The sequence below is a fragment of the Manihot esculenta genome, chromosome 1, assembly GCF_001659605.2.
Source record: "Manihot esculenta cultivar AM560-2 chromosome 1, M.esculenta_v8, whole genome shotgun sequence".
NCBI classification, from domain to species: domain Eukaryota; kingdom Viridiplantae; phylum Streptophyta; class Magnoliopsida; order Malpighiales; family Euphorbiaceae; genus Manihot; species Manihot esculenta.
In genome coordinates, this window is record NC_035161.2 from 36,512,945 (window position 1) to 36,539,159 (window position 26,215).

Here is a 26,215-nt window from a genome sequence, read left to right on the forward strand (position 1 = left end):
TCTCTAATTTTTCAAATTTATTTCACGGCACATTATTATTATTATTGTTATTCTAGTTTACACTCCAATTGATATTTTTTAAAATAAAAAAATTTTAATTAAATTTTGAATACTCACATTAAAAATTAATTTTTTATCATTATTTTATTAGGGACGATTAGATATATAAATTATTGTTTTTATACTTATTTATTTTTAAAAGTATTCCACCTAAAATCTTAATTTCAAATATATATATATATATTTGAAATATGAACAAACATAAATCATCTTAGAATTGTATCAATTAAAGTTACCTTAAAAACTCCCATAAGATGTGTTATTCTAGGTAAAATCAATTCATGTTTCGATATTTGAGTTCAACCAAACTCGCCTTTATTTATTATTATATTTGAAATTTTATTTATCATGTACTTGGCCCAATTTTTTATCTTATTTATCGCGTAGACTAGTTGAGTAGTTGTAGGTTTATCCTTGAAGCTTCCTCACCCTCACACGTATATATGTTAGCCATGACCCCCTACACATACGATAATACCAAAACTACTCGAAGCTTTTTGTAGCCTCAGAAAAAGAAACAACAAAAGGTTAATTAAAAGAGAGCCAAGAACAGATCAAAGTTGAGGATAAGTCATCTGACCACTTGCATCACCACTACATTATTCTCCACCTTCCATGGTATGGGTTCCACAATTCAGACCAGGTTCAATCGGGCAACTTTTTTAGAATTTTCATCTGTTGTAATTATTATATATATGAGAATTTACCATATATAGCTAGTTTTTATGTCAAAATGATTCTTGAATGAATAAATTCTTATTTGTGTGGTTAATGTGATTTTCCTCATAACCATATCATAAAAATTACATTGATAATCCCGTCATTCCATTCCATTTTTCTTTTTAAGCTTTGGCCTGGTTTGAAAAAAACTCTCTTGAAAGGTCCGAAACCATATACATATATGATGGGAATACGTTAGCAAGAAAACCAATTAAGAAATTAACACTCCGAAAACCATTGGAGTGTATGATATCTTGTGTTTCGCTTGTGTGATCCCTAACAACCCTGACTTTTAACCAGGGCCTAACAGCAACTGAGTGAGATTCACCCTAATTAGACAACAACGGCCGGCGCATGGTTGAGTTTGGATAGAGATTCCGGTCGAATAATATTATGGTGCACAGGAAAAACCCAGCATTGACACTCCCAAATGTCGTGTCCTAGCAGTCAATGATTTACTCTTTGAGGATACGTGGCTCCTGATGGTCCTGTTTATGCAGTGGATACCAGGACTGGGAATATACTTTCTGGTGCTTCTTTATATGGAGGCGTATCATCTCGCTGTGGGTGAATTTATTTTGAGAATGTGTACTCGGTTGACCTGGCAGCAACATCCTCCACCTTTCGTTATATGCTTTCTGCGGTTGTTTGAAAGACCCGTCGTTGGTATTGTGCCGAAGAATAAAAATTGAAGCTTTTTCCATTTTGCTTGCTTTTGTTACTCTATAATGACTATATCCTGAATACAAGTACAAAATCATAGTCGGAATTGCTTCAGCTGCAGCACTTCTCTTATAGTGTATCTGTTCATTTGGCTCCTGTTCAGAGAAGAAGAATTGGCCACACAATAGAAGAACAAGGAACAGAAAAATTACCCAAATAAATAAAACATTATATATATTCACCAAAACATATTCATTACTGAAAGTCCATCACAGTATCTACAGCAGGCTGTTTATAAACCTATCCAATAGGATTTTATCAATTGAAATTTAATTCGGAAGCCTACGACCTTAACATGTTATTTAATCATTGACTAGATGTACACACCCAGAAGTGTGTAAAAATTACTCGTTCACCACGTCTTTAATGGATCTCAAGCCTCCACGTCATCGTTACTGGGCATTCAAGCTTTTGCAGTTTCATGGGCTACTGAATCACCAAACAGGTACCTAAAAATTAACAAATCCCAGTTTAAATCAATAGAACATATTCGTAGATAACCAGAACTTGAAAGACACTTCACATCTATATCATTTTTCATCAGTCAACTCTATAACATGTCGAGGCAAAAATGCCTATAAATTCACATCTTATAATTAAAAATAAAAAGAATAGTAAAGTACTTAAAATTGACACATAAAGCATCAAAAAGCAAGTTTTAAAAAGAAAAAAGAATTATGGCCATCGAGTCTCGACAACACTCCACAGCCAACCACAATGAAGGTTCTATAATGATATTCCACATATAGAAATGCGGGGTTAATAAGGTTCAATTTACCATTGTTTTGATTCTGGTTTTGAAGGATGAAACTCCAGCAAAATCTGCTAGCAGTGACATCCTGTGTAAATTTGGTCCACAATCAACCTCTGCTATAAAAAACTCCCTTGATCTCTCTCTTTCATTGCAAATTTGATTTTCCTCTGATCAAATACGGCGTCCATCCCTAAGAAGAATCAGACAAAAGGGAAAGAGGTAAGTAAAACTGGCAAATGAGACAATCGAGCAAATGTAAAGAACAAATTTCAAGATTCACGTTTCCTGACAAGATAAAGAAACATAGGTACTAGGTAGAAACTTCAGATGAATTTCCACTAAATAGGCGCTAATTAAGCATAATCTAGTCAATGCTTAGTTTGAAGATGCATTAAGTGAAAGCAAAACTCAGTAACTCACAGAAATGGACAAGTTAACCAACAAGCCCTTGATGCTTATATATTCAGTGGGCATAATTTGCTCAACTCCACTGGTTTTAGAAAGGAAGAACCACCATTACTAGCACATCAACCACCAGATTTTCCCTTCCCAGATCTATGGGGGCAGAGGAAAAATGGATGGATAAACAATATAAGACCGTCTTGGTATCTGCAACTTGGAGAAGAATCGTGTTCATTCATTGGCATCACATTTACAAAATAAATTCCAATGCTGATCCACATAATCTGTAATAAAAGGATATGTTAGGAGATATAAATAGTTTTAAATCTGTCAGATGATCATAAAAAGTAAAAAAGGGCACTGTTTTCGTTCCAATTCACGATAAATTTAAAATGCACATAAAAGATATGGAAGAATGCGGGTGAAAAGGAAAAAAAAGTAACGAGGTTACATGACTCTTCTGCACCTACTCAAAGGATTGGTTTGATGACGCAGAGAAACTTCACCCACTGCCCAATTTAAAGTTCTGAGCATCTCTTTTATCTCTTGAATCCTTGAATGTGAAAAATCCCCCATTGTGAACTTCTCAAAAATTCCCATTACGTCAATCAAACTATGGCCAGGCTCCTTCTTCAATCCACTATCTTTCAACATCTTCCATGCCTCTGCAACGCCACCCCACTTGTCATCTGAAGCATACAAGTTTGACAATAAAACGTATGGTGAAGAACTGACAGGCTGAAGTTTCAGAAGTTGTGTAGCTAAGTGCTCCCCGATGACAACATCTCCATGCAGCCGACATGCAGACAGCAAACTTCCTAAAATAATAGGATCATGCCCAAAAGGAAGTTTTTCCAGGTGCTCTTGTGCCTCTTGTAGTTTCCCAGCCCGTCCCAACAAATCAATAAGACAACAAAAATGTTCCATATCAGGGGAAATCCCATAAGTCTCTTCCATAGAATTAAAGTAAAACTGGCCCTCTCCCACCAGCCCTGCATGATTGCAAGCTGCCAAAAGTCCAACAAAGGTAACGGAATCTGGCTGTATGCCCTCAGCTTTCATCTTCTCAAAATGTTCAAGGGCCATTGCTCCATGCCCATGATTTCCAAATCCAGCAATTATGGTGTTCCATGAGACAAGATTGCGGTGGAGCATCCTGCTGAATATCTCATAAGCATTTCTAATAGAACCACATTTGGCATACATGTTGACAAGTGCATTACCAACTCCAACATCTTGATACTGTCTTGTCCTGATTAAATGAGCATGAATCTGCTTTCCATGGCGTATTGATGCAAGCCCAGCACAGGCAGCAAGGACACTTGCGAAAGTAAAGTCATCAGGCCTCACACAACATTCACTAGACATCTCTTTAAAAACCCTTAAAGCCTTTTCATGGTCTTTACAATGACAACAAGCAGTTATTAAGGTGTTCCATGAAATTAGATCTTTCTCTTTAATTAGTCTAAAAGACTTCTCTGCTTCTCCTATCAAATTGAAATTTGAATACATGGTTAAAATCACATTGCCAATAAAAGCTGAGGAGTGAAGTGCAAGCTTGATCATTTGGCAATGCAATTGCGATCCTCTCCAGAAATCATCCGAAGTGGTGCAGATTCCCAACAGGCCAGCAAAGGTAAATCTATCAGGCAGAAAACCTTTTTGGTTCATGAGTTTGAAAACTTGAATTCCTTCTTCAGGCTGTTGGTTATCTACAAATCCAGCAATCAAAGCATTATAAGAGATAGCATTCGGTTCAGATGCACCAGCATGGACCAGTAAGGCATCACTACACTGACCGCATTTCATGTACATTGATATAAGTGCATTGGAAACAAAAGAAATGGATTCACAGCCAAATTTCAGCGACTGAGCATGAATTTGTCGGCCTAAAACCAACGCGGAAAAACTGGCGCAGGCACTGACAACGCTGCCAAATACGAATTCATTGGGCACAAGCTGCATTTGAGAAAATAGATTGAGTGCCAACATAGGCTCTCCAACTTGGTCATAACCAGAGATCATAGCTGACCAAGAGACAAGGTTTCTTTCAGGCATCCCATCAAACAATTGTCGAGCATACGAGATCTGGCCACACTTAGCGTACATGTTTAGAACATGGTTGGAGACAACAACGTCAGATAGCATACCAGTCTTCAAAGCAGCGGCATGAAGGGAGAGACCATGTCTTAATGCCTTAATTTTGGAGCATTGGTGCAATAAGTAGCCAATGGCTTCTGGTATCAATACCATCCCCTCCGACGCTGCTAAACTGCCCTTTTCTTTTTCGTCATTATAAAAGAAATAATTTTTTTTTTCTTTTACATAACGAAAGACAAAAAAGAATGCAAATACTGAAAGGGGCATAGAAAGGCCCAGCAAAGCGAACCCACCAGGCCTTCTGGGCCGGTAAACTTGTTATTGCAGCCATTATCTTTAAAGCTAATAAACATCTTCTATCTTGTAATAGCAAAAGCGCCTGGGGCCTACTCGAATTGGCTCCCTCTCTGCTTCATTCTGCCCATGTAACAGGAATCCCGAGTAGCCCAGGTGAGATTCCGGCTAGTTTCTTTTCCTCGTCATTCATTTCAGTACCTGTGCACCTACACAGGCGAACACTAAGGTCGCAGTATCCCAAGCTCACTGCCATTAACTCAAACTAGCGTTGAGGCATCATCGAAAATCAGATTATTCTTGCCGCTGCTTGCTTAAGTTGATTACATATGCTTCAAACCTTATTAACTCTCACCATGCTCAATGATGGAGTAAAATTAGAAGTTCAAATCTTGTTATATAATACTATCCCTTGGAAAGAAAAACACTCTTTTACTTTAAGCTTTATATCTTTTTCAACTCACTGAGTGCAACCATGGACAGAAGTAAATTAACTAGCTAGCAGAACATGAAGCTTAATCATTTCAGTAACATTATCATGTGTTACTCTCATTTTTAGCAAATGAGCCCGTAGAGCAAAATGGGTAATATGATATTTTTCTGTTCAAGCAGTAAGGAAGCCCAGCCCAGGTGATTAAGGCAACTCTAGAAGGCACCAGATGTATCAGTTTTAGTTGCGCTAGCTGGTAACTTGGTGCTGCAATAAAGCTGCTTTAATTTGGTCTAAATTCCATCAAAATGAGAGAAATCTAAGAAAATAAAAGTGGTGGAAATGAATGTGGACAGAAATGTGGAGTAGATTGAAGATAAGGAATAATAACGGTGACGTGGCTAGTCCAATTACTCAACCTTTTCCAGCCTTTCGTTTTCAAAGCCATTCCGAATTCAGACAGTGTATCGTAGCAGCCAACTAAGATCTCGTATATCCGCAACAAATTTATCAGAAAAGATACTTTGTGCCATTCAGATCGAGTTGTGCTAAAGAGAGTTTTGCCAATTTGCGCGAAGCATCTTATCATGCACTTAATGTAATTTAAAAAATATATAAAAATATTTTGTCTTTTGATATGCTAAATAGTGACAGCGTGAGTTATTTCCATATCTGTGAAATATCAAATTTGAATCCAATGGCCTCCAATTTCCCTTCAGGATCATCAAAATAGACACAGATAAATGCTGCTTCTAAAGTTGATTGCTCTTGAACGTGTAGCAAGTAAATGCCATCAGAAGTTCGCCAGAGATCGATGTGGTGGGAGAGCTTGTGAGTTGTGACCACATGAGTATTACTCTGATATCTCCATCTTCCCAATATCCGAAATTCTGACCAGGTTCAAAATTCTGGCAATTTTGTAAGTATACTTCCTTATGGTCCCCTATCAAAAAAGCAACTCTGCTTAACCGTTGGTGAATACATAGAGCTACTAAGAAAGCCTTCAATAAATAGCTATATATAGGAAGAACTGCGTCGCCTAACCATCAACCTAACCAAGAAAACAAAAACAAAGAGAAATGGTCAGCTGTCCCCTTGAGTTCCCTTGACCACTTCATTGGGGCTATATACTCTACTACTCCCACTGAAGTGTTTGGGGGAACTCTGGGTGCCATCTGACACTTGTTTTCCAAGGCTAATAATTGGTGAACATGATTCTTCTTACACTTCCTGGCAGTAATTTATAGCAAAATCTTCTGGATTGAATACTGAGATAGGCTTCTGTTTCTTCTCTGATCTAATGAACGGAACAGTCTCGAGACTGTAAACATAATTTAATGCTTATTCTTTTAGTAATTATTATACCTTGAAAAGCTCTGGTTTCTAGTTATTATTTTTCCTAATGCAGCAATGCCTGATAAATTTTTGACGAGTTCTGTAGTTGGCATTAGCAGCAGGCGAGTAGTAGAGTGTTTAGCTTCAGTCACTGATGGCCGAAGAGTAGATCACAATGCAAGAGCAATCCATGAAGAAAAGTTCAGCCTTTTACAAAACAAACTGCTGTGCTCAACTGCTTCTGGACGCAAAATGGTATGGAAATTGTTCCAGTACTCCTTACTTATATAATTGATAATTATTTATGCTAATACTAAACTTTTTTGTCTGTTGCATTAAGAATCTGAGTGAATTTCTTTTTGAATTTAATAATATTTCGATGATTTTCAAATATTTAAAAATCTTTGTTTCACATTGCTTAGAAATAAGGTCTATAGTAGTATACAAGTAAAATTTTATAATTGACTTTAAAAAAGGAGCTAGCAAGAGGATTTGGGCTTATGGATATGTGATTGGACTGAAAATTCAAAATTAGGGTAAATGGTGGGTTCCCCTCTTGCATGCACCGATTCAAAACAAGTTGTTATTTTTCACAATAATTAAAATTTTCTGCTTAACTGGAATTGGTATTTGTGACCTACGATTTTTCCTAAGCTTTACCTATACAGAGTTTTCTTAACGTTATTGATGTGATTGTTCTTTGATGGGTTATAATTTAAAAACAGGCTGAAACAATTTTTACTAAGTTGAATATTACTTTCTTATTTTTATAAAAAATAATTAATGTTTTTCAAGGTTTTCAACTTTATTGGGTTTCAAAATCGCTCTTCAAAATTTTACTTTTTCAACTCATTAATAAATTTTGCTTTTATCTCCGAACACTTAATTGGTCTCAATTAGATAAGAAATAAAGCTGATAAAGTTGAATATTCTCTTAAACGGAAAAAAAAAAAAATTAGGGTCGTTATGATTTATCCACATGCATTTATTTTGTATTAATCAAACAAATTTAATATTCAATTAGGTTGAAAGAGTTGACCCACAAAATAATCAAGAAAAGCGATTCTTTATATTAATTAAACCATTTTTAACATCAAATTAAATATATATATATATATATATATATATATAAAATAAAATAATACATTTCCACTGAATTTATCTGAATAAATATGAGAAGTATTAAATTATACTCTTTTAATTTTTAATTTTTATTTAAAAAAAATAATAATAAAAGAATAATATAAATTATAAAAAATCAAAAATGTATTTTAAATTATCAATAAAAAATTTAATTAGCTAGCCAAACTTGTGCAAATGTATGTGCAAGCTTGATGAAAGTAATTGACAATTATTCAATTATTTTAACAAGTGGCTGCTTCTGTAATTATTTAATAAGTTATATATATATATATATAGGTCAATCTAGTATTAGCAAAGCATGCAAAAATACTAATATAATTATTTAGTTTCAAGTATGATATTTAATTAATTAATTAATCACCAGCCATTGACCTACTGTTATATAAAAAGTTCAAATTGGTTTAGTTTTTTCAAACAATCATCATCTATATATATATATATTTTTTAAAGTATAGTGGTGAACATGGAACCTCATGATCTAAGATTGAGCTGTAGACAACACCGTACAATTGTTATTTTATGACCAATTTGATCTCTTAGATTTTGTGAGTCATTGACTAGTTCTAATTAATTATTATAATTCAATTTTTATTTCTAATTATAAAATAATTGTCATGGACTAGTTCCTATTCCTAAATTAATGGGAGAAAAAAAATTCATTAAATTATTTTAATTAGGAGGTTGAACTTGAAGGCTTAATTGATCGACCTTGTAGAAGTGATGCATGCATGCATCATCACAGGATTAGATCTCTCCTCTGCCATAAAGGTCAGAGTTGTCTTTCCTCACATGGCGTCTCTACATATATTAGTTTGGGTATAACTAATAATAATTAAAAAAAAAAAACTTAATTATGTGAAGACTTGACTTTGTATTTCCCGTTTTACTTTGTCTTTATAAAGACAATTACAGTTAATATGCATCATCTCTTTGACTTAATTACCTGTATTAATTTACTTAAACTTAATCTTTTCTTTCAACTTTCGAGCACCGGCCACGTTTTATCTATTATATATTTGTTTTCTCTCGTAATATGACTTGCAAATATAATTTAATTTTATTTAATTATTTTGTATTAATTTTCATAATGACTAAATAATTATATATCAAATTAGAATTATATCTTCCATAAATAAACAATTCTACGGTAATTAGACTTGTCTCTAAAAAATGGTATTTTATATTCATAATAAATTAACAAATTGCCGACTACCAAATGAAATGACTTTTGATCAATCATAATATTCCGTTTTTTTTTTAAATATAGATATGTATAAAGGAATGGAGATTGGATTTGAGTGTTGAATTTGAAATTTTTTAAAATTCAATTAAATGAAATTTAATTAATTACTGCTGAAATTTTTTAAAATTTAATTAAATAAGATTTAATATATAATCTGTTGTTAAAAAGCTCATTAATAAATTTGTACTAATGGCTTTCAAATCTATTAATAATATTAATGGATTTATTAATGAAATTTATTAATGAAATTTCCAATATATTGATAAATTCGTTAGTAAATTATCAACGGATTGAAATTCGTTAATAAATTATCAATGCAATCAAATTCGTTAGTAAATTATCAATGCATTCAAATTCGTTAGTAAATTCATTGAAAATCTAAATAATTTTAAAATAATAATTATTTTGATTAAATAATAAATTTTATTATTAATATTATTTTTTATTAATTCAATAAAATTTAAAATTATATTATTATTATTATTATTATTAAGTTTTTAATTTATATTTAATATTTATTAGAAATATATAGAAATTGGAAATAAGAGAAAAATAAATAAATAAATGATAAAAAAGAAAGAAAAAAGAGAAAAGAAAAAAGTGAGAAAAATAAAAATTATGAAAAAGAATGAAAAATGAGAATAGACTAAAAAGATGATTAAAAAAATGAGAAAAAAAAAGAGAAAATGAATAGAAAAAAATGAAGACAAAATAATAAAAATATATATATAGAAAGAAAGAAAATGATAGAAGAAAATAATATGAGAGAAAATAATATGAATGATAATTATAGAGAAAATGAAGAATAAGAGAAGAGAAGAGAAGAAAAAAAATAATAAAAAAGAAAATGGATAAAATGAAAAGAAAATTATGGAGAAAAATAAAAAAAATAAGAAAAGAAAGAAGAAAATGAGATTAAAAAAAAAAGAATAAGAGATGAAAGGAAAATAATAAAAAAAAATAGAAGAAAAAAATATCAGATAAGAAAGTAAAACGAAAGAAAGTAATAAAAAAAAAGAAAATAAAAAAAATGAAAATGATAAAAGTAGAAGAGGTTGTGTTATATTTATAATTGCGGATTACTAAGGTATTTAATAATGGATTGTAAATTTTGAAAAAAAAAAGTTTTTTTCTCTTCAAAAGTTACCAATAAATTTGAAATTGGTTAATAAATTCGTCAAGTAATCAAAAAATATGAAAATTTTATACGAAAATTTTATACGAAATGTCATTTTAAATTTATGAATGAATTTAGTAACGGATAGTATTCATAGATAAATTCAATACTTTTTTACTTTTTAATTTAATGATAAAAATTAGTAACGAATTTTCAAATCTGTTAAATAGTTTAAATACTTTTTTAAATTTATTAATGGGTTGAAATTCATCAGATTTTAAGTCTATTAGTAAATTTCAACATTAATTATTTTATATATTTATAAATTATCAATAAATTTTAAAATACGTAGATTACCAATGGATTTCAAATTTATTAGTAAGTTTTTATACAAAATTTTTTATATTAAAATTTATTAATGAAATTTTAAATTTGTTAATAAATTTATTAAAATTATTAATGAATTAAATTTTATTAGTAAAATTGATTAGTAATCCAAAATTTTTTGTAGTGATAAATTTATATTATTAATAGAAGTATATTAAAAGAAAATAAATAATATTTGAAAAACTGAAACTACCAATCATTCATATTCCTAATAATATTGATGACAAAAATGGATTATAATCAAAATTGTCCTTTGAAAGGAAGGATGGGTTACTAAAAATAAAATGTAAAGGGGCTAGAAATTGCAAGTTGTGAAAATACATGTATTTGGCGTTACAGCCATATGCATGCATGTTGTTGCCACTTATATTTAATTAATACTCCCAAAAACTGGCAAAGCTACCTCATTTTTAAATTATTTAGTATTTTTTTTAAATCAACTTGTGAAATTAAAATTTGGCTGCATACCATTATTGTTGAATTTATTTAGTACAAGAAGTCTTTCCTTTTACTTGCTTGTATTTTTTTTTCCTTTGTCTGCCACGAATTTTCAATGTTATACCCACCATCATAGATGTTTGCTATTAATTTCAATTATCAACAACACTGTGGATTATATTTAAGAGTTAAATCAAATAAGTTATATATATAATTTTAATCTTAAAGAAAAAACATTAATACTGGTTGGGTGGCCGCCCTAACTAAAAGTAAGTCATTGATCAAAACTCAAGTTGAACACTCGGCCCCAAATTGAATTTAGGTAGCATCAAATTTTCTGTGATTTTTTCTCCCTCGAATTATAAAAAAAGATTAATTAAATTAAAATTTTATGAAATACTTGATTTTAAATAGAGTATAAATATTACAATAAAAATTTTGTGGCTTGAGAATAAATCAATGTGAGACTTAGTAATTATGAGATTAGTAAGTTGTCTTGAACAAGTATTGGCAAAAATTAATAATCTCTCTGATAATAATCGTTGATTAATATATATTTTGATTTTGGAAAACGAAATTAAATGTGCATAAAATTAAAGAATAAAGCGAATTAATGTAGCCATAATTCAAACTCGTGAATCTTGAATCCATCCAGAAGTTTGAAATTTTTAACTAACCAAACAAGGAAGAGAATGTTGTTTTTTTAATGCAAATTGGACCTTTGAAGATGCAAATGAGACTTCCAGTCTTAACGGTTCATTGACGAAAATTTATTAATATTGCGAAAAAGCCAATCTCCGGAGAGAGAGCAGCTAAGACAAAACATTTATTACATTACTGTCTCATCATCATCATCAGTATTTTTACAGCTTTAATGATATCTACAAGATTTAAATATCAGCTAATTTTTCCTATTTTCCGCCTGAACATAATTTGCTAGGGTGAGGAAGCATTATTTAAAGATTGAAAGGGCAAAAAGAATAATAAAATAATAATAATAAAAAAAACAGGTTGAACTTAAAAGGGAAAATTCAAGGTTTGAGATTAAATCCTTTTGTCCACTTGATGGACAAAAATTCCTCTTTTTTTTGACTTCGATGGATAATGAACAGAGATGGCTTTGAAAAACAAAAGGGTACTTTTCATAATATCATAAAATATTAAAATACAATGTTTGACCATTACCTATTTATCCTTTACAAATTCACAAACTGTTGTTGCGTTACGAAATGAAAATAAGAGAAATTTTTGGTTTTACAAAGAAATTAAACACTGCACTCACAATGAACTTTCTTTTACATATTTGTTTATTCATTAAAATACAAATAAATAATAATTTATTCCTCCCTATATTTACAATTAATTGAAAGCTGCCCCACCTCAAAGATGTTATAAAAGTCAATTGTCTTTCGCATAATATAGACTTGAGTGATTCCAATTTTAAAATTTGAAAGCTTTTTTGAAAAAAAAATATATATATAAATAAATTTTTTACCTCCTCCGGATCTCTCATTCTCAACGCGGAAATTGATTGATGCAACATGTCAGAAGCACTAGGGCATACGTAGATAGAAACCTGATCTGGCAATATGCGATTGGATAAAGAACAGTTTACAATGAATGCATATGACGGCGGCTAACTTTGACCAAGAATCGGTGGTTTACACGTACGAATATTGAAGGTGGGTAATAATTAATGATTCAAGGTTCTTCCTCTCAAACTAATAAAAATACGCACATATATATATATATGTACGAACGTTGAAATTGAATTTTTCTTCTTTTTTTTTTTTTTTCAAATTTCTTTCATTTAATTTTATGAATATAAATTAGAAAAATAAGACGTTTGCGTTGGCTTCTTGGAGCGTGTCAGTTTGACATTTCTCAAATGAGTAACATGCGGAAAGATAAGCACTGCACCTTTGAATTTTTTTTTTCTTTTTAGTACAAGTCAAAATCTGGTGGCTCTATTGTGTATAATAAGGACCTCTCAGCCCTAATAGCTTCTATATGACCATGGTTGATATGAGAAGCTCAATACCAATGGCGACCAGCTTGGAGAAGCCTGATGCAGTACTGCAAGAAGAGAAGAAGGTGATGAAATCAAATGGTGATGAAGATGGAATTCTCTTAGGAACCACCAAGGTATTTTATATATTCTAATCTGCATGCATGCATGGGTTTATTCTGTTCTAAGGAGATCGATCTGCCCTTGTAATTGGATAATTTCCATTCTTTACCCTAGGAAATTTAGCTGCTTAATTATAAATTATTTCCTTTACCTATATATAATCACAGAAATGAAGTTGGATCAGTGAGGATATAAAATTTTCTTGGGAGTTTTCCAAATTCTCAGTTGTGGTTGTTCTTGTTTTATTAAGTTTTCATTCCAGATATAATAGATTATTCCTCCTTTTGAAATTAAGATTCAATTCAATTAATTTCTCTTTTAATAATTTTTTATTTAAATTTAAGGAGTTTAATTTTTTTTTAATTTAAAAAAATCAAAATCTTATATAATTTTACAAAATTTATTTGAATGAGTTATAAGACTGATAAAGTAGATGGTTTTCAGGGAGTAGATGTGATGGTGCATGTTAAACAAGAAGAGAAAAGCAGAAAGCGGCCTTCTTCTATGGTAAAAAATCTGGCCTCTCTCAAGCATGTGAAACTTCTTCATGGAATTAATTAGCAACTAGGAATTTTCATTCCGAGCAAATTGGCCCAAAAATATTGTTTCTTAACCAAGCCACTCGATTAATTTAAAGATTATAAAGAAATTTGCATATACAGTGTATATTGAGTTGTTCAACCAAATACAATTGATGATAGAACAATTAGTCAATAATAGTGTCAGAATAATGCAGTGCCATGTGAATCAGATTTCATTTCTAATTAATTATTGATTTCTTTATTCACTTACTTAATTTGAACCTTGCTTCAAAAGAAAGACCTGCATGTCTGAAATTTACTTCTTTTGTATATATATACGCATGATCCCACAAAACCATGATAGAATTCGGTCAACCCTAGTTACATTTTAAAAAAATAAAATTATTAAGTTAAATCAACACGATCAAACATAGATTAACTATGTTATTAATGATCTATCAAAAAATAAAAAATAGTTTTTATTCATTATTAATTACACTCTAAATTGTATTTTGTATTATAAATTTTATTTCTTTTTATTAAGGGTAAATTTATCATTTTATAAAAATTTAGAGCATAATTAATAAAATTTAGTTTATAATAAACAATAATTTGATTTTTTTTTTTGTATTTTTCAAACAAGTTATTGGCTAATCTGTATTAAAATTGTTATAAATTTTAGTTTTTGTACCAAAATTAGGATGTTTAGATATAATTATCAATTAACCGAAATTTTAGCCTTTTCTATTTAATTAGCCACATTAAAATAAATAAATAATAAAGCGAATGCACTAAATTTTATGTGTACTTTATTTTGACACTAGGATGATCAGCTTAGATCAGCCAAAGCTGAAATTGGCGAGGTTAGAGAAGAGAACGAAAGGTTAAAGCAGTTACTATCCAAGATGTTGAAGGACTACCAGTCCCTAGAGAAACATTTTCGTGAAGTTGTTCAAGAAGAAGAAGCAAACAAATCCACCAAAATAACGCCTATCTATCAAGAGAATGAAGAATCTGAACTTGTGTCCCTCAGCCTTGGGAGAAGTTCCAGTACTGAACCCAAAAAGGAAGAGAAAAAGAGCAGCAATTTAACTGATGAGAATGAGGATAATGAGGAATTGAATAATAAAGGACTTTCACTTGGTTTGGACTGCAAATTTGAACTAGATTCATCTGTAACTATGAAGAATCCCAGTTCTGAGAATAGCTTTGATGATGAAGAAGCTAAGGAAGAGGAAGCAACTGAAACATGGCCACCAAGCAAAATGTTAAAGACAACGATAAGTGCAGGTGATGAAGTATTGCAACAAACCCAGACGAAGAAAACTAGGGTTTCAGTCAGAGCCAGATGTGACACTCCAACGGTTAGTAGATCTAAACTTTCTGGCAAAAGAACTGATCGAGTTCAATATATATATAGTTATTAATTTCCAAATGAATTATTATGCAGATGAATGATGGATGTCAATGGAGAAAATATGGGCAAAAAATAGCGAAAGGGAATCCATGCCCACGGGCATACTATCGTTGCACAGTCTCGCCAACTTGCCCAGTGAGAAAACAGGTGCATTTTCAAAATGCCATTGTTGATTTACATATTAATTTCTTTTAATAAAGAGAAAAAAAGTGCCCTTGCAGATTCTTGTTTCTCATGTTGCTTTATATTGAACTTCAGGTGCAAAGATGCGCTGAGGACATGTCAATCTTGATCACCACATATGAAGGAACACATAACCACCCTCTTCCACTTTCAGCCACAGCAATGGCCTCCACCACTTCTGCAGCTGCATCTATGCTTCAGTCACGCTCATCGTCCTCACAGCCAGGGCTAGGAACCTCAGTTTCTGCCCCTGCTTCTATGTCCACCGCCAATGGACTAAACTTCACTGTCTCTCAGAATAATGCGATAAGACCACATCAAATCTATTTCCCAAACTCTTCATCCTCAGCTTCCACTTCACACCCCACCATTACTCTTGATCTCACAGCACCAACCAGCACCTCTCACTTCAATAGATTTCCTATGAGATACTCAGCAACATGTCTAAACTTTTCTTCTTCAGCATCTTCTACTTCTTTAGAGCCCAACAGTGCGCTGCAAACATTATGGAATCCAGGCTACTCTACTTACGACACATTATCTCACAGTAGGAACAATATAATTGGGTCCTTGAATAACATTGGGAAGCAACCACCTCAAGATCATTTGTACCAGCCCCAGATGCAAATGAACCGCCAGACTGCAGCTACCTCGCAACAGTCTTTGACAGAGACAATTGCAGCAGCAACCAAGGTGATTGCTTTAGATCCCAATTTCCGTTCAGCCTTGGCAGCTGCAATCACAACATTTGTTGGTAATGGTGGAAGTGCGGTTAGAGAAAATCCTGGTGGGGGTGAGCATTCTGCAGGCCTGAACTCGAAGTTGGGTGACTCGCTTACGTTTAACACACTCTACCCAAGTAGCAATGGTGGGATAGGGTGTGCTTCAAGCTACTTGAATAAGTCTCCTCCTACTCAACAACAAGGGAGCTTGGTTTCATTTCCTCCTCCATTCCCATTTTCTGCTTCCAAGAGTGCTTCTGGGTCTCCTGCTAGTAGTAGGGACTATAACAAGGGATGAGCGAGGTACAAAGATGCAAATTTTAGTACCACCATTTCTTTTTTTCTTTTTTCGAAAGATAGAAACAACGGATTCACAATAAAATATTATTTCATTTTGTTTAGCTAGTTAGTTTATATGTATATTTTTAGCAAAAAAAAAAAGATTAAGGGATGTTGTATAGAAATATTTTTGTTATGAATTCCAAGCACAATTTGTAATTATTCTTTTCTTTTTCAAAGAATATATTTATATGTCCTGTAAAATAATTAAGGAACAAGAACAAGGGTTCTTGTTGTTTCATTCAAAATGTAAAACAAATATACATATTTTATGAAATATTAATTGATCTTACCCTATTAATTAACCTCAAGGCTTTTCCATCAAAAAAGAAAAGGGATCGAGGGCTACCATTAATCACAAATAATTGGGCTTCCTTCTCTTTGTGGCCGCTGGCCTTCAAGAAGGCCCTTCCAATCTAGTTGGATTTCAAGCTAAGTGGGGGCCAATTAATTTGACAAAGACAAACTCTGCACGTTGTAGTCCAAATTTTTGCCGCGTGGCAACGCCTATACACGTCAATCCCCAGAGCCATGCATATAACGCCAGCACAACTTACCTTACAGAGCTTTGCCAAAACTGAATCCATATCCAATCTGATTTCTGAAGACAACAAATTTCAGGTATGTTCTTCTGTTAAATGTGGAATTTTTATCTGATATGTTTTATTTTTTCTTTATAGATTCACTTAAAATCATTCGGCTTCTGCATATGCATCTGGAAAATCGTAGTGTTCCATTTTCATGGTTGCTGGAACCATTGGCCTCTTCTCCTTTTAAAATATCGATTGATTTCAATAATGAATGATTTGATTCATGATTGTTTCCGAGTGTATAAGTTTACGACATAAGCTTTATCAATTAGAACAATTGGTTTGAGGAAATATAAAATTTTTGGATTGGATTAGCCACATCGATCCTCTTTGTGTCTGGTGAGATCAGGGTCATGTATAACCCTAGGTGGTCACACACGGAAATACTTTTATTCCAAAAAAATAAAAAATAAAAAAGAAAGAAATAAAAAAATAAAAATGTTAAAAAGCTTAGAAAAAATTGAGAACCTTGAATGCTAAGCTTCTTTATTATCTACCATCCTTCAAGTTTTTTCTTTAAATTCTGAGAATAAATAAGGAATATGAAGGGAGACTAAGTAGAAAGGGGGGGGGGGGGGGGGTTGGAGGATATATACCTTGTAATCTTAGTAAGTGTAGGCAATTTTTTGCCAAAAAGAAAAGGTCTAGGGGGGGCAGTGCCCCCATCTCCGCCAAAGGATGCAAATATTTGATGTAACAATTATTAAATTTGTTTTTTTTTGGCATAAAATATTGAGTTTATAATAGTTGCATCCATATAAAATTATTTGTTAAATTTAACTGTGACTAAAAGTAGCTCGGAGATGGATTTGGCATTGTATGCCATATGGGAAGGAATTCAAAGTACATCATGTGTGAGATGCATTAATAGAACAGGAGAATTAGATCTGTTTTTACAATATACTTTGTAACATAATCTTTTTCATTGATAAAACCTGGTAAGAGTTGATTTCCAAGTTTCAACATGCCAAAAATTTGTGAAATTCAACAATATGCAAATCTCTTTGACATAAGGGTGACCCATATCTCACACAAGTCAAAGTTGCTCTGAATTCATATTAGACAATGGATGGAATTAGAAAGTATTGATTACGGTAGCTGAGGCAACTGGAATGATAAAGAACTTTGTTTTATGTAATGCTTATAGATATGGCACAAGCAGAAGAGGTAAAGCAACGTTCCAAACTTGCTAGCTGTGACGCTTATTTTGTGAAAGTTCAGTCCAGGAAGAAGTTACCACAACCCTTGCAGGAGACTTTAGCTTCTGCATTTGCAAGGATTCCAGCCTCATCATTCCCGCTAGTGCCTGGCGGCAAAGGTGATTGCAGTAACTTTTTTGGCTTCTGAAATTTCACTGTTACTTGTGTGTGCACTTGGTCCTAACAAAGAAAACTCTACATGATCAATTTGCAGTAATTGAAATTCAGGCGGAAACCTCCGTTGCTGATGCTGTCAAGATTTTATCTGACTGCAACATTATGTCTGCTCCTGTGAAATGCTCTGATGGAGGAACTAGTTTGGACTGGAGAGATAGGTACCTAGGAATTATAGATTACTCTGCAATTATTCTCTGGGTTTTGGAGAGTGCAGAACTTGCAGCTGTTGCTTTATCAGCCAATACTGCAACAGCTGCTGGTGTGGGTGCTGGAGCTGTTGGTGCTGTTGGAGCAGTAGCATTGGGCATCACTGGTCCAGCTGCAGTTGCTGGGCTAACTGCTGGTGCAGTTGGTGCTGCTGTAGTTGGTGGTGTAGAAGCAGATAAGGGGCTAGGTAAAGATGCTCCCACAGCTGCTGACAATTTGGGGCAGGATTTCTACCAAGTTATTCTTCAGGAAGAACCATTCAAGTCAACCACTGTAAGTTTAATTTCAGAATAAAACTATGATGCTTCTGAAATCTCATATTTGTATCTTCATTAGCTCCAATAATAGATGTCTCATTAAAAAATCAGAGGTGTCTTTCTTCTGTGAACAAAGATAATAGGCCATACTTCATTGAGTACTCTTGAGCTTGTTGAACCAGTGGAGAATAAGGGTGTTGATCTTTTTACAGGTGAAGTCAATACTCAAATCATACCGCTGGGCTCCTTTCCTTCCAGTTGCAACAGATAGCTCAATGTTGAGCGTCCTACTTCTACTTTCAAAATATAGGATGCGAAATGTACCCGTTATTGAACCAGGAAACCCTGATGTTAAGAACTTTATTACTCAATCTGCAATTATTCAGGGTCTAGAGGGGTGCAAAGGAAGGGATTGGTTCGATTGTATTGCTTCACGACCTATTTCAGATTTCGGACTTCCTTTCATGTCTCCCAAGGAGGTGAGTATTTTTCAGATTGGTCTATCCCCGTCACTTGACTCAGTTTTTCAAGCTTGTTATTGTGTTTTCTTGCCAGGTTGTTAGTGTCCAGAGCAATGAACTGATTCTAGTAGCTTTCAAGCAAATGAAAGATTACCAAATTGGTGGTCTTCCAGTTGTAGAGGGGCCACAGAAGAAAGTTGTTGGGAATATAAGCATAAGGGATATAAGGCATTTGCTGCTCAAACCCGAACTTTTCACCAACTTCAGGTAGTGCAAACAAAACATAGATTGAACTTACGGATACAATTATGTGATCAAGAGGGCTTAAATAATTAGGATTTCTTTTCTGTCAAAGATGTCAATAATAGATTGTAACGGGAAATTAAGGGAGAAAATAAAACAGGAAGATTGTGATTCAACCTGCACGAAACTTGCAGTTACTAAAAAGAATCATCCCATGTTTGCTCTGTTTAATTGTTTATCATACAAGCCATCTGCTTGGGGCTTTGCAATTGAGCAAAACACAATCCCAGTAAGAATGTTGAAGAATTAACCGAGAGATTTGACTTGCCATTTTTATTTCAGGCAGCTCACAGTAATGGATTTCATTAAAACTATCAGCTCAAGTCAAGTTGGCGGAGCTATCCCGCCAGTAACATGCAAGCTAAATGCAAGTCTCGGTGGTGTGATCCATAGTCTTGCTTCGAAGTCGATTCACAGGATTCATGTGGTTGGCAACGATGAAAATGAAGTTGTTGGGGTGATTACTCTGAGAGATGTAATCTCATGTTTCGTTTACGAACCCCCTAACATTTCTGATCACTACTTCGGCTTCCCAGCAAAAGAAATGTTGAATGGTTGATAATTCTGCTGTAAACGCATTATAATAACTTGCACTTGTGGTGATGCAGACATGTAACAAGACCTTGTGAGATAATAGTAAAGAAATCAAAGTCGGTTCCGAATCTATTTTATCAGTTATCGCTGGATGTAATTCTTTCTTATGCTGCTCCTGTCGAACTGTATCATTGATTGTTTTGGATTTCAAATTTATTAAAAAAAATAGTTTCATATTTAGATTTAATATTTTGCATTCAAGAAATGTAATTCCTGCTCAAAGTTAAAAAATAAATTAATTTAAGAATCTTACCAATGATTTTATTAATCATGTGTGGCTCGACAGAGAATTTCTTTTGATTAAAAATAAAAAATGTTTTGAGTTGATTTTTGACATATTTAAATTATTTATCCGTACGTTGGTGTGAGTTGATGTCATCAACTAATTGCTAATTTCCCCATGTTCCCAAATCAAATCATATTCCCGCGCGGAAAGAAGAGGAAGATCTCTATTTTCATGAAGGCTAACGAATGTTCTAGAGAAAAGGACAACCGAAGCCTAATATTTTTCTTGCGATACGTCACCGTATGTGATAGAGTCAAGAAGATACGTTGAACTAAACAATTTGCAAAAAATAAAAGGGCATGGCATGTCTCTAGCGGGCAATTTGGCCATAAAAAGAAGAAAACAGAAAAGGAAAAGTGGTGACCCATTGCCATAGTGACCTCTGACCTGAGCCACCCAACTGGGATTCCTTCCTATAATAATTAATTCCAGCACTCATTTTTTCAATAAAAATCTTCTCTTGGCGTTTTTCTTTCTCTATATAATCACTCTGTCCATCCTTCGTCATGGATGTTCTCTTCTAATATTTTATTATTCTGTTTGTTTCCTGTCAAAAAAATTTAATAACGTGAGCCGGCCAAGGTTGTCATTTCGGGTGATTCCGCGCTTTCTCGCCGCGTTTCTTTGGCAACTGTGACGAGTGAGTTTTTTTTGGTTCTGGGTTCTTTTCATTTTGCTTTAATTTATGTTTTGTAATTCGAATTGTGTGTTTGTACGAGTAGGTTATTGTTGGGTTGGATGAGGGGAAACCCTAGTTTGACTCTTAAATGTATTGAGGCATCGGAAATTTGCTTGTTTCATTTAGGGGATTGACAAATACCCATTTCTGGATCTAGGGTTTGTGTTTGTGGTGGTAATTAGGAAGTATGTTTTTGGGTGCAAAATATGCTTGCTGTTTACCTTGGTTGAGATGTTTTTCTTTTCGTTTTAGCGTCTTCGTTTTTCAATATTGTTGTGAATTGTTGAAGTCATCGTTTCATCACCATGATCTGTATAGTTGTTATTGGGACACTGAATTTGAGGGATGTACCAGCTATTCCCCATCTCCGCCCCCCCCCCCCCCCCACCCTCTCTCTTTCCCGTCCTTTCCCCCCCACCCTTTCTCTTTGTTTTTTTTTTTTTTGGGAGGGTGGGTGGTGGGCTATAACTTTGTGGATTGTCATTCTTGGGTGCTATGTCCTGCAGAAAAAATACCTAGATGTTTCTGTGCAAATTGAACATTATATATTTATCTAAAATAGATTTCAGTCTTCCAATATTAACTTGATTATGGGACATAATGAGTGCTGCTTCTCATTGACCTGTATATCGATGCATCTTAAGTTTGACATGTCTTGTGTGATAAATAAGACAGGCAAATCACTGTGAGTGAACGTGTCCTGTTTGTCTACTGCATGTGTGAGCTTATTTAAATTATCTGGGTTGTGGATCTCTTGAATTTACAGGCGGTGAGGATGTCAACCCCAGCAAGGAAGAGACTGATGAGGGATTTTAAGAGGTTGCAACAAGATCCTCCTGCAGGGATTAGTGGTGCTCCTCAAGATAACAATATTATGCTGTGGAATGCTGTTATATTCGGGTATGTCAAAAGGGGAAATGATATCCAATTATCTTCTTTTATTTTTTTTGCATCTTGGATCTAAACGATTTAGATAAACAAGTGTCAGTTAAGTTGCTTAAGCCTATTTGTTAACTTGCAGGCCTGATGATACACCGTGGGATGGAGGTAAAGTCAGCTCCCTATTTAATCTGACTTGAAGGAGATGTCTTACTAATTGCATCTTGATGTTATCATTGTCTTGCCTAGTTCAACCCTCAGCATATATTGTCTTGTTCATGGCAACCCAAAAGACTTGTTATTCTATAGTTGTTACTAGCGCATGTTTTGAAAGGTTTTGCTAATGGTCGCTTGTGCTTCTTTTTTTTTGCTTGTTCGTTGTTTTCCATTGTCGCAATTATGAAATTGCTCTTTTTCTAATTTAGATGCTATTATGCCAATGATCTATTTGGAGATTATTATTATCAAGTTGTATGAGTTAGATCTAGTATCTCAGAGTTAGTTTCTCTAGGGTTCTCTAACTTTTTGCTGTAATTTTGCTTATTTTTTAGTTGACATTCAAGGATTTTGCTAGATGCTAAACCATCATGTCACATTTATCTTGGATGGTAATTGGTTGCTCTTTGCTCCTACTTGCACCATTAGGTTTGGTATCTCATATAGTCACTCTTGAGGTTTTGATCCCTACAGTACTCTGTTTGTTCTCCTTTAATTTTGTGATACATAGATGTTCACTTGGACCAAGATCAGGAAAACTGTTTCACCGCCATTCTTTACTTATTTAAGCTTCATTTTTGCAACTTGCATTCAGCATCGACTACTATACTAATTGGGGTTACATTCATTTATTAGCTCAAATATATACCAAATTACCAATTTGAGTTGAATACAGTAGTGTCCATCCACCTCTTATTAAGAGGTAGAGATAATAATATTGACGCATATTAGAGGGATATCAGGCTTTATTTCCACTTCTGTGATGCAATCACTGAGATCTATTAGCAACTTTAATTTGAGAGCAGTCTCTGTATTATGCTTTAGTAACTTCTAAGATTTGAATAAAGTGGCATTGTGTCAAAAATTTGAAATTATATATTGTTTTGATATTATCACGAGTCTTTTCTAATTTCATATTTTATTGTATATGTGACTAATAAACTCATTATCTTCATGTGTTTGAGTTGTCCAGGTACGTTTAAATTGACACTTCAGTTTACTGAAGATTATCCAAATAAACCCCCGACAGTGCGTTTTGTTTCTAGAATGTTCCATCCAAATAGTAAGTTGGTTGTAAGAACTTCTCCCATCTTTCAATATTACGAATGATTAATTTCCAAGAATGATTCATCTAATTTAGATGAGAACTGCACACAAATCCCTGAAAGTGCTGATATGCTGTCTATGTGTGTACTTCCTATTTGGCTTGTTTCACATATCTGATCTTTTGTTGGTGTGTATCCCCATGAGCAGGTGGGGGTAGCATATATGTTGTGTTTACCGGTGGAGTGGTCTGGCATATGTGTTAGGTTTATCTGTTGTTGCATCCTAGTTTGTTATCTCGGTGAAGCTTTAAGTTTATAATGGTACTTCTGGTATACTTACTTTTTTGAAAAAGAAAAAGGGTTTAGATCAACTGGTAAGAGGGGGTTAACTGCTTTAACTGTTAATCTGCAATTTAAGACAATATACAATAACTATGTATATAGGTGATTTATTTGGTGTACCAAATACACTTGATTGTTACCATTGTAATATGTTTTACTCCCTTGTGTATTAAACCCTTAACCATTATTCTTTTAAAGGTTAACCTTCAATTCTTTAACTCAAACCAAAATGTACCCTAAGGTTCTTGGTCATCTTAGTTCTGGCCTCTGGGTTTGTCAATTTTATTAGTTACTTGAATATCTAATTTGAATGGAGGATATGAGAGATTTTATATTGTGTTTATTGTTGCTTTCTGGTTCCAAGTTCTTACTTCAATTGGCCTTTTATTCAGTTTATGCTGATGGAAGCATTTGTTTGGACATCCTACAAAATCAGTGGAGTCCTATTTATGATGTGGCTGCCATACTCACATCAATCCAGGTAATGAATTATTATATCTCATAGTTTTGTAGTAATTTAATGGTGTTAACAGACCAAATAATATCCGAGGACAAATTTGAAAAAAATTTTCTTAAATACAAATGCATTATCTTCATATTGCAAATCGCAGCTAAAAGGGTCTTCACCTTTTTACCTGATATAGATTGGTCTAGTTTTTGTTTTCTTCTCAATCATCATTGTTGCACCAAATTGTTTATTCCGCCCTGCTGATTAGTGTGCGGCCCCTCTCACTTGGATGTGCTCCCTCTCCATTCCTGTGTTTTACAATTATTGATTGACATATAGGCACACAATTTTTCTTACTGTTTGAAGGTGTTTAATGAATGCGTTATTCTTGTTTTATTGTAGTCATTGCTGTGTGACCCGAATCCAAACTCTCCTGCAAATTCAGAAGCAGCACGGATGTTCAGTGAGAACAAGCGTGAATACAATAGGAGAGTACGGGAAATTGTTGAGCAGAGTTGGACTGCTGATTAGTTTGTCAGTAGCTTGGAAGAACTTGAAAATTTGTTCCCAACCATGTTTAAATAACATTGAACTTGACTGGTCGCCAAGGCCCATTATTATATGTTTGCTTGGCATAAGAGGATGGATGTTTGGCCTCTGTATTGGAATATTTGTAGTACGTTGCCTCTCTGTTTGCGGTTTACGTTTTGAGGAGAGGAGAGGAGAAGAGGATGGATTTTTCTTTTCGTTGTTTATCGGCCTGGGTTATATTCTTAGCGAAACTTACTCCCAAACAGAGGCTAACTAGCCCGGAAGGGACAATGCTTGTATGTCTTTTCAGCCGAAGTTGATGAAAACGATAGGCATCGCAGATAGGGCCGATAAAATTTAAATTGGGGAAAGAATTTGATTAGGAACGAGATAGTTTTATTTAATTTAGACATTGCTTGTAGGTCTGGTTTTTTTGGATGTTCTAATTGATGGGTTTGACTAATATATATTTAATTTTGAATTTTGAGAATAATATTCATAATGGATTTGGTTCAGTTTTGTTTTTATGGCTCGAATATCCGTGTTATATGAAGTCGTTAGATATACTTTCATAACAATGTTTATATTTTTTTACACATCTTTTATATTAAATAAAAGATATAGAATATGTTATTTAATTATTATTTTTATTTTTAAAATGAGAATAGAATTAAAAAAATACAATTTAAAATCTCTTAAATTTACAGAGGGTATAATTATATTTTATTTGCAATTGTATTTTAGATAAATTATGAATTATAAAATTAAATTAGTTTGGCTTTTCTTGATAATTATAATTAGTTTAAAATAAATTTTAATAAATTTTGGAATGAGTTGGAATATTATATAATATTAAATGAGTTTAATTTGAGAGAGTAGCTTTTATTGATATTGTATCCGCACATCTTTTGCCCGCTTATCCACCTTGTCACGAATTTTCCATCCATATATTTATTTTAATGAAAATTTAAACATTTTTATATCAAGAAAAGCTAATCAATTTTATTAAATTTAGAATGCACAGAAAATTTATTAAATTTAATATCTATAGTTAAGACTCTGTATTCGATTCTTTCGCTGAATAGTAAATCCTAAGTAGCTGTATATAAAATTTTTATACAAGGAACAGGGAGCTCCCAAATTTAATTGGTTAAGTAATAAGTATTTTCTTTTTTTTTTTTACCACAAAGCCTATACTCATATCATGACACCAAAAGACATAAACTTGATGGACTTAAGAGACATAAACTCAGAAAAAATTGCAGTGAAACTATTTTATTTTATAGAGAAACCACTTATTTATGTCTTGATTCAACTAATCCAGATAAGAAATATACTGACACGCAGGATTGAAGAGGAAAGGCTCATTGCGTAAAGTCATTGATGAGGCTAAGCTATGAGCTGCTTCATTTCCTCCTTTAGGTACATGCAGAACATTAATCTGATTAATCATAGATGCAAAGGCTATCATCGAGGATGCCATGAATCTCACCTTGAAAAGCTTGAACAATCATCAGGGCATCTCCCTCGATGACTACCTT

General features: G+C 33.2%; 4 protein-coding genes across 6 annotated transcripts; 3 read left to right on the top strand and 1 right to left on the bottom strand.

The window, feature by feature from the left end:
- Window positions 1-1,680: 1,680 nt before the first annotated feature.
- LOC110621160 (pentatricopeptide repeat-containing protein At2g33680) lies at window positions 1,681-5,940 on the bottom strand. Of its 3 annotated transcripts, none has more exons than XM_021765306.2 (4): window positions 3,126-5,940; window positions 2,678-2,943; window positions 2,282-2,447; window positions 1,681-1,952 (listed from the first exon to the last, which is right to left on the bottom strand). In XM_021765306.2, exons 1-2 carry the CDS (start codon window positions 5,024-5,026, stop codon window positions 2,910-2,912), a joined length of 1,935 nt encoding a protein of 644 aa, XP_021620998.1. In that variant the 5' UTR covers window positions 5,027-5,940; the 3' UTR covers window positions 1,681-1,952; window positions 2,282-2,447; window positions 2,678-2,909. The 3 variants fall into 3 exon arrangements, with proteins under 3 accessions (XP_021620998.1, XP_021620988.1, XP_021620980.1); XM_021765296.2 differs by having other exon boundaries at window positions 3,111-5,940; XM_021765288.2 differs by having other exon boundaries at window positions 3,130-5,933.
- A 7,193-nt stretch (window positions 5,941-13,133) lies between these two features.
- LOC110621592 (WRKY transcription factor 72A) lies at window positions 13,134-16,621 on the top strand. Its single transcript, XM_021765864.2, has 5 exons — window positions 13,134-13,291; window positions 13,722-13,784; window positions 14,623-15,162; window positions 15,249-15,362; window positions 15,474-16,621. Exons 1-5 carry the CDS (start codon window positions 13,157-13,159, stop codon window positions 16,416-16,418), a joined length of 1,797 nt encoding a protein of 598 aa, XP_021621556.1. The 5' UTR covers window positions 13,134-13,156; the 3' UTR covers window positions 16,419-16,621.
- A 235-nt stretch (window positions 16,622-16,856) lies between these two features.
- LOC110623731 (SNF1-related protein kinase regulatory subunit gamma-1-like) lies at window positions 16,857-20,491 on the top strand. Its single transcript, XM_021768754.2, has 6 exons — window positions 16,857-17,080; window positions 18,197-18,367; window positions 18,463-18,905; window positions 19,102-19,368; window positions 19,445-19,617; window positions 19,936-20,491. The coding sequence occupies exons 2-6, from the start codon at window positions 18,199-18,201 to the stop codon at window positions 20,210-20,212; spliced, it is 1,329 nt and encodes a 442-aa protein (XP_021624446.1). The 5' UTR covers window positions 16,857-17,080; window positions 18,197-18,198; the 3' UTR covers window positions 20,213-20,491.
- A 373-nt stretch (window positions 20,492-20,864) lies between these two features.
- Window positions 20,865-24,898, top strand: LOC110608469 (ubiquitin-conjugating enzyme E2 2). The gene is made up of 6 exons (XM_021747710.2): window positions 20,865-21,173; window positions 21,979-22,112; window positions 22,234-22,259; window positions 23,281-23,370; window positions 24,088-24,176; window positions 24,546-24,898. The coding sequence occupies exons 2-6, from the start codon at window positions 21,988-21,990 to the stop codon at window positions 24,672-24,674; spliced, it is 459 nt and encodes a 152-aa protein (XP_021603402.1). The 5' UTR covers window positions 20,865-21,173; window positions 21,979-21,987; the 3' UTR covers window positions 24,675-24,898.
- The last annotated feature ends 1,317 nt before the right edge of the window (window positions 24,899-26,215 follow it).

Excerpts from the sequence above, each read along its gene's own strand:
- LOC110608469 (XM_021747710.2), top strand. The coding sequence starts at position 21,988 with ATGTCAACCCCAGCAAGGAAGAGACTGATGAGGGATTTTAAGAGGTTG. Across the intron at positions 22,113-22,233 it reads TGGAATGCTGTTATATTCGG|GCCTGATGATACACCGTGGG; the intron begins GTATGTCAAAAG and ends GTTAACTTGCAG. Across the intron at positions 23,371-24,087 it reads TAGAATGTTCCATCCAAATA|TTTATGCTGATGGAAGCATT; the intron begins GTAAGTTGGTTG and ends CCTTTTATTCAG.
- LOC110623731 (XM_021768754.2), top strand. The coding sequence starts at position 18,199 with ATGGCACAAGCAGAAGAGGTAAAGCAACGTTCCAAACTTGCTAGCTGT. Across the intron at positions 18,368-18,462 it reads GCTAGTGCCTGGCGGCAAAG|TAATTGAAATTCAGGCGGAA; the intron begins GTGATTGCAGTA and ends ATCAATTTGCAG. Across the intron at positions 19,618-19,935 it reads GAACTTTTCACCAACTTCAG|GCAGCTCACAGTAATGGATT; the intron begins GTAGTGCAAACA and ends TTTTTATTTCAG.
- LOC110621160 (XM_021765296.2), bottom strand. The coding sequence starts at position 5,026 with ATGCCCCTTTCAGTATTTGCATTCTTTTTTGTCTTTCGTTATGTAAAA. Across the intron at positions 2,944-3,110 it reads AGTAGGTGCAGAAGAGTCAT|ATTATGTGGATCAGCATTGG; the intron begins GTAACCTCGTTA and ends CTTTTATTACAG.
- LOC110621592 (XM_021765864.2), top strand. The coding sequence starts at position 13,157 with ATGACCATGGTTGATATGAGAAGCTCAATACCAATGGCGACCAGCTTG. Across the intron at positions 13,292-13,721 it reads TTCTCTTAGGAACCACCAAG|GGAGTAGATGTGATGGTGCA; the intron begins GTATTTTATATA and ends GATGGTTTTCAG. Across the intron at positions 13,785-14,622 it reads GAAAGCGGCCTTCTTCTATG|GATGATCAGCTTAGATCAGC; the intron begins GTAAAAAATCTG and ends TTTTGACACTAG.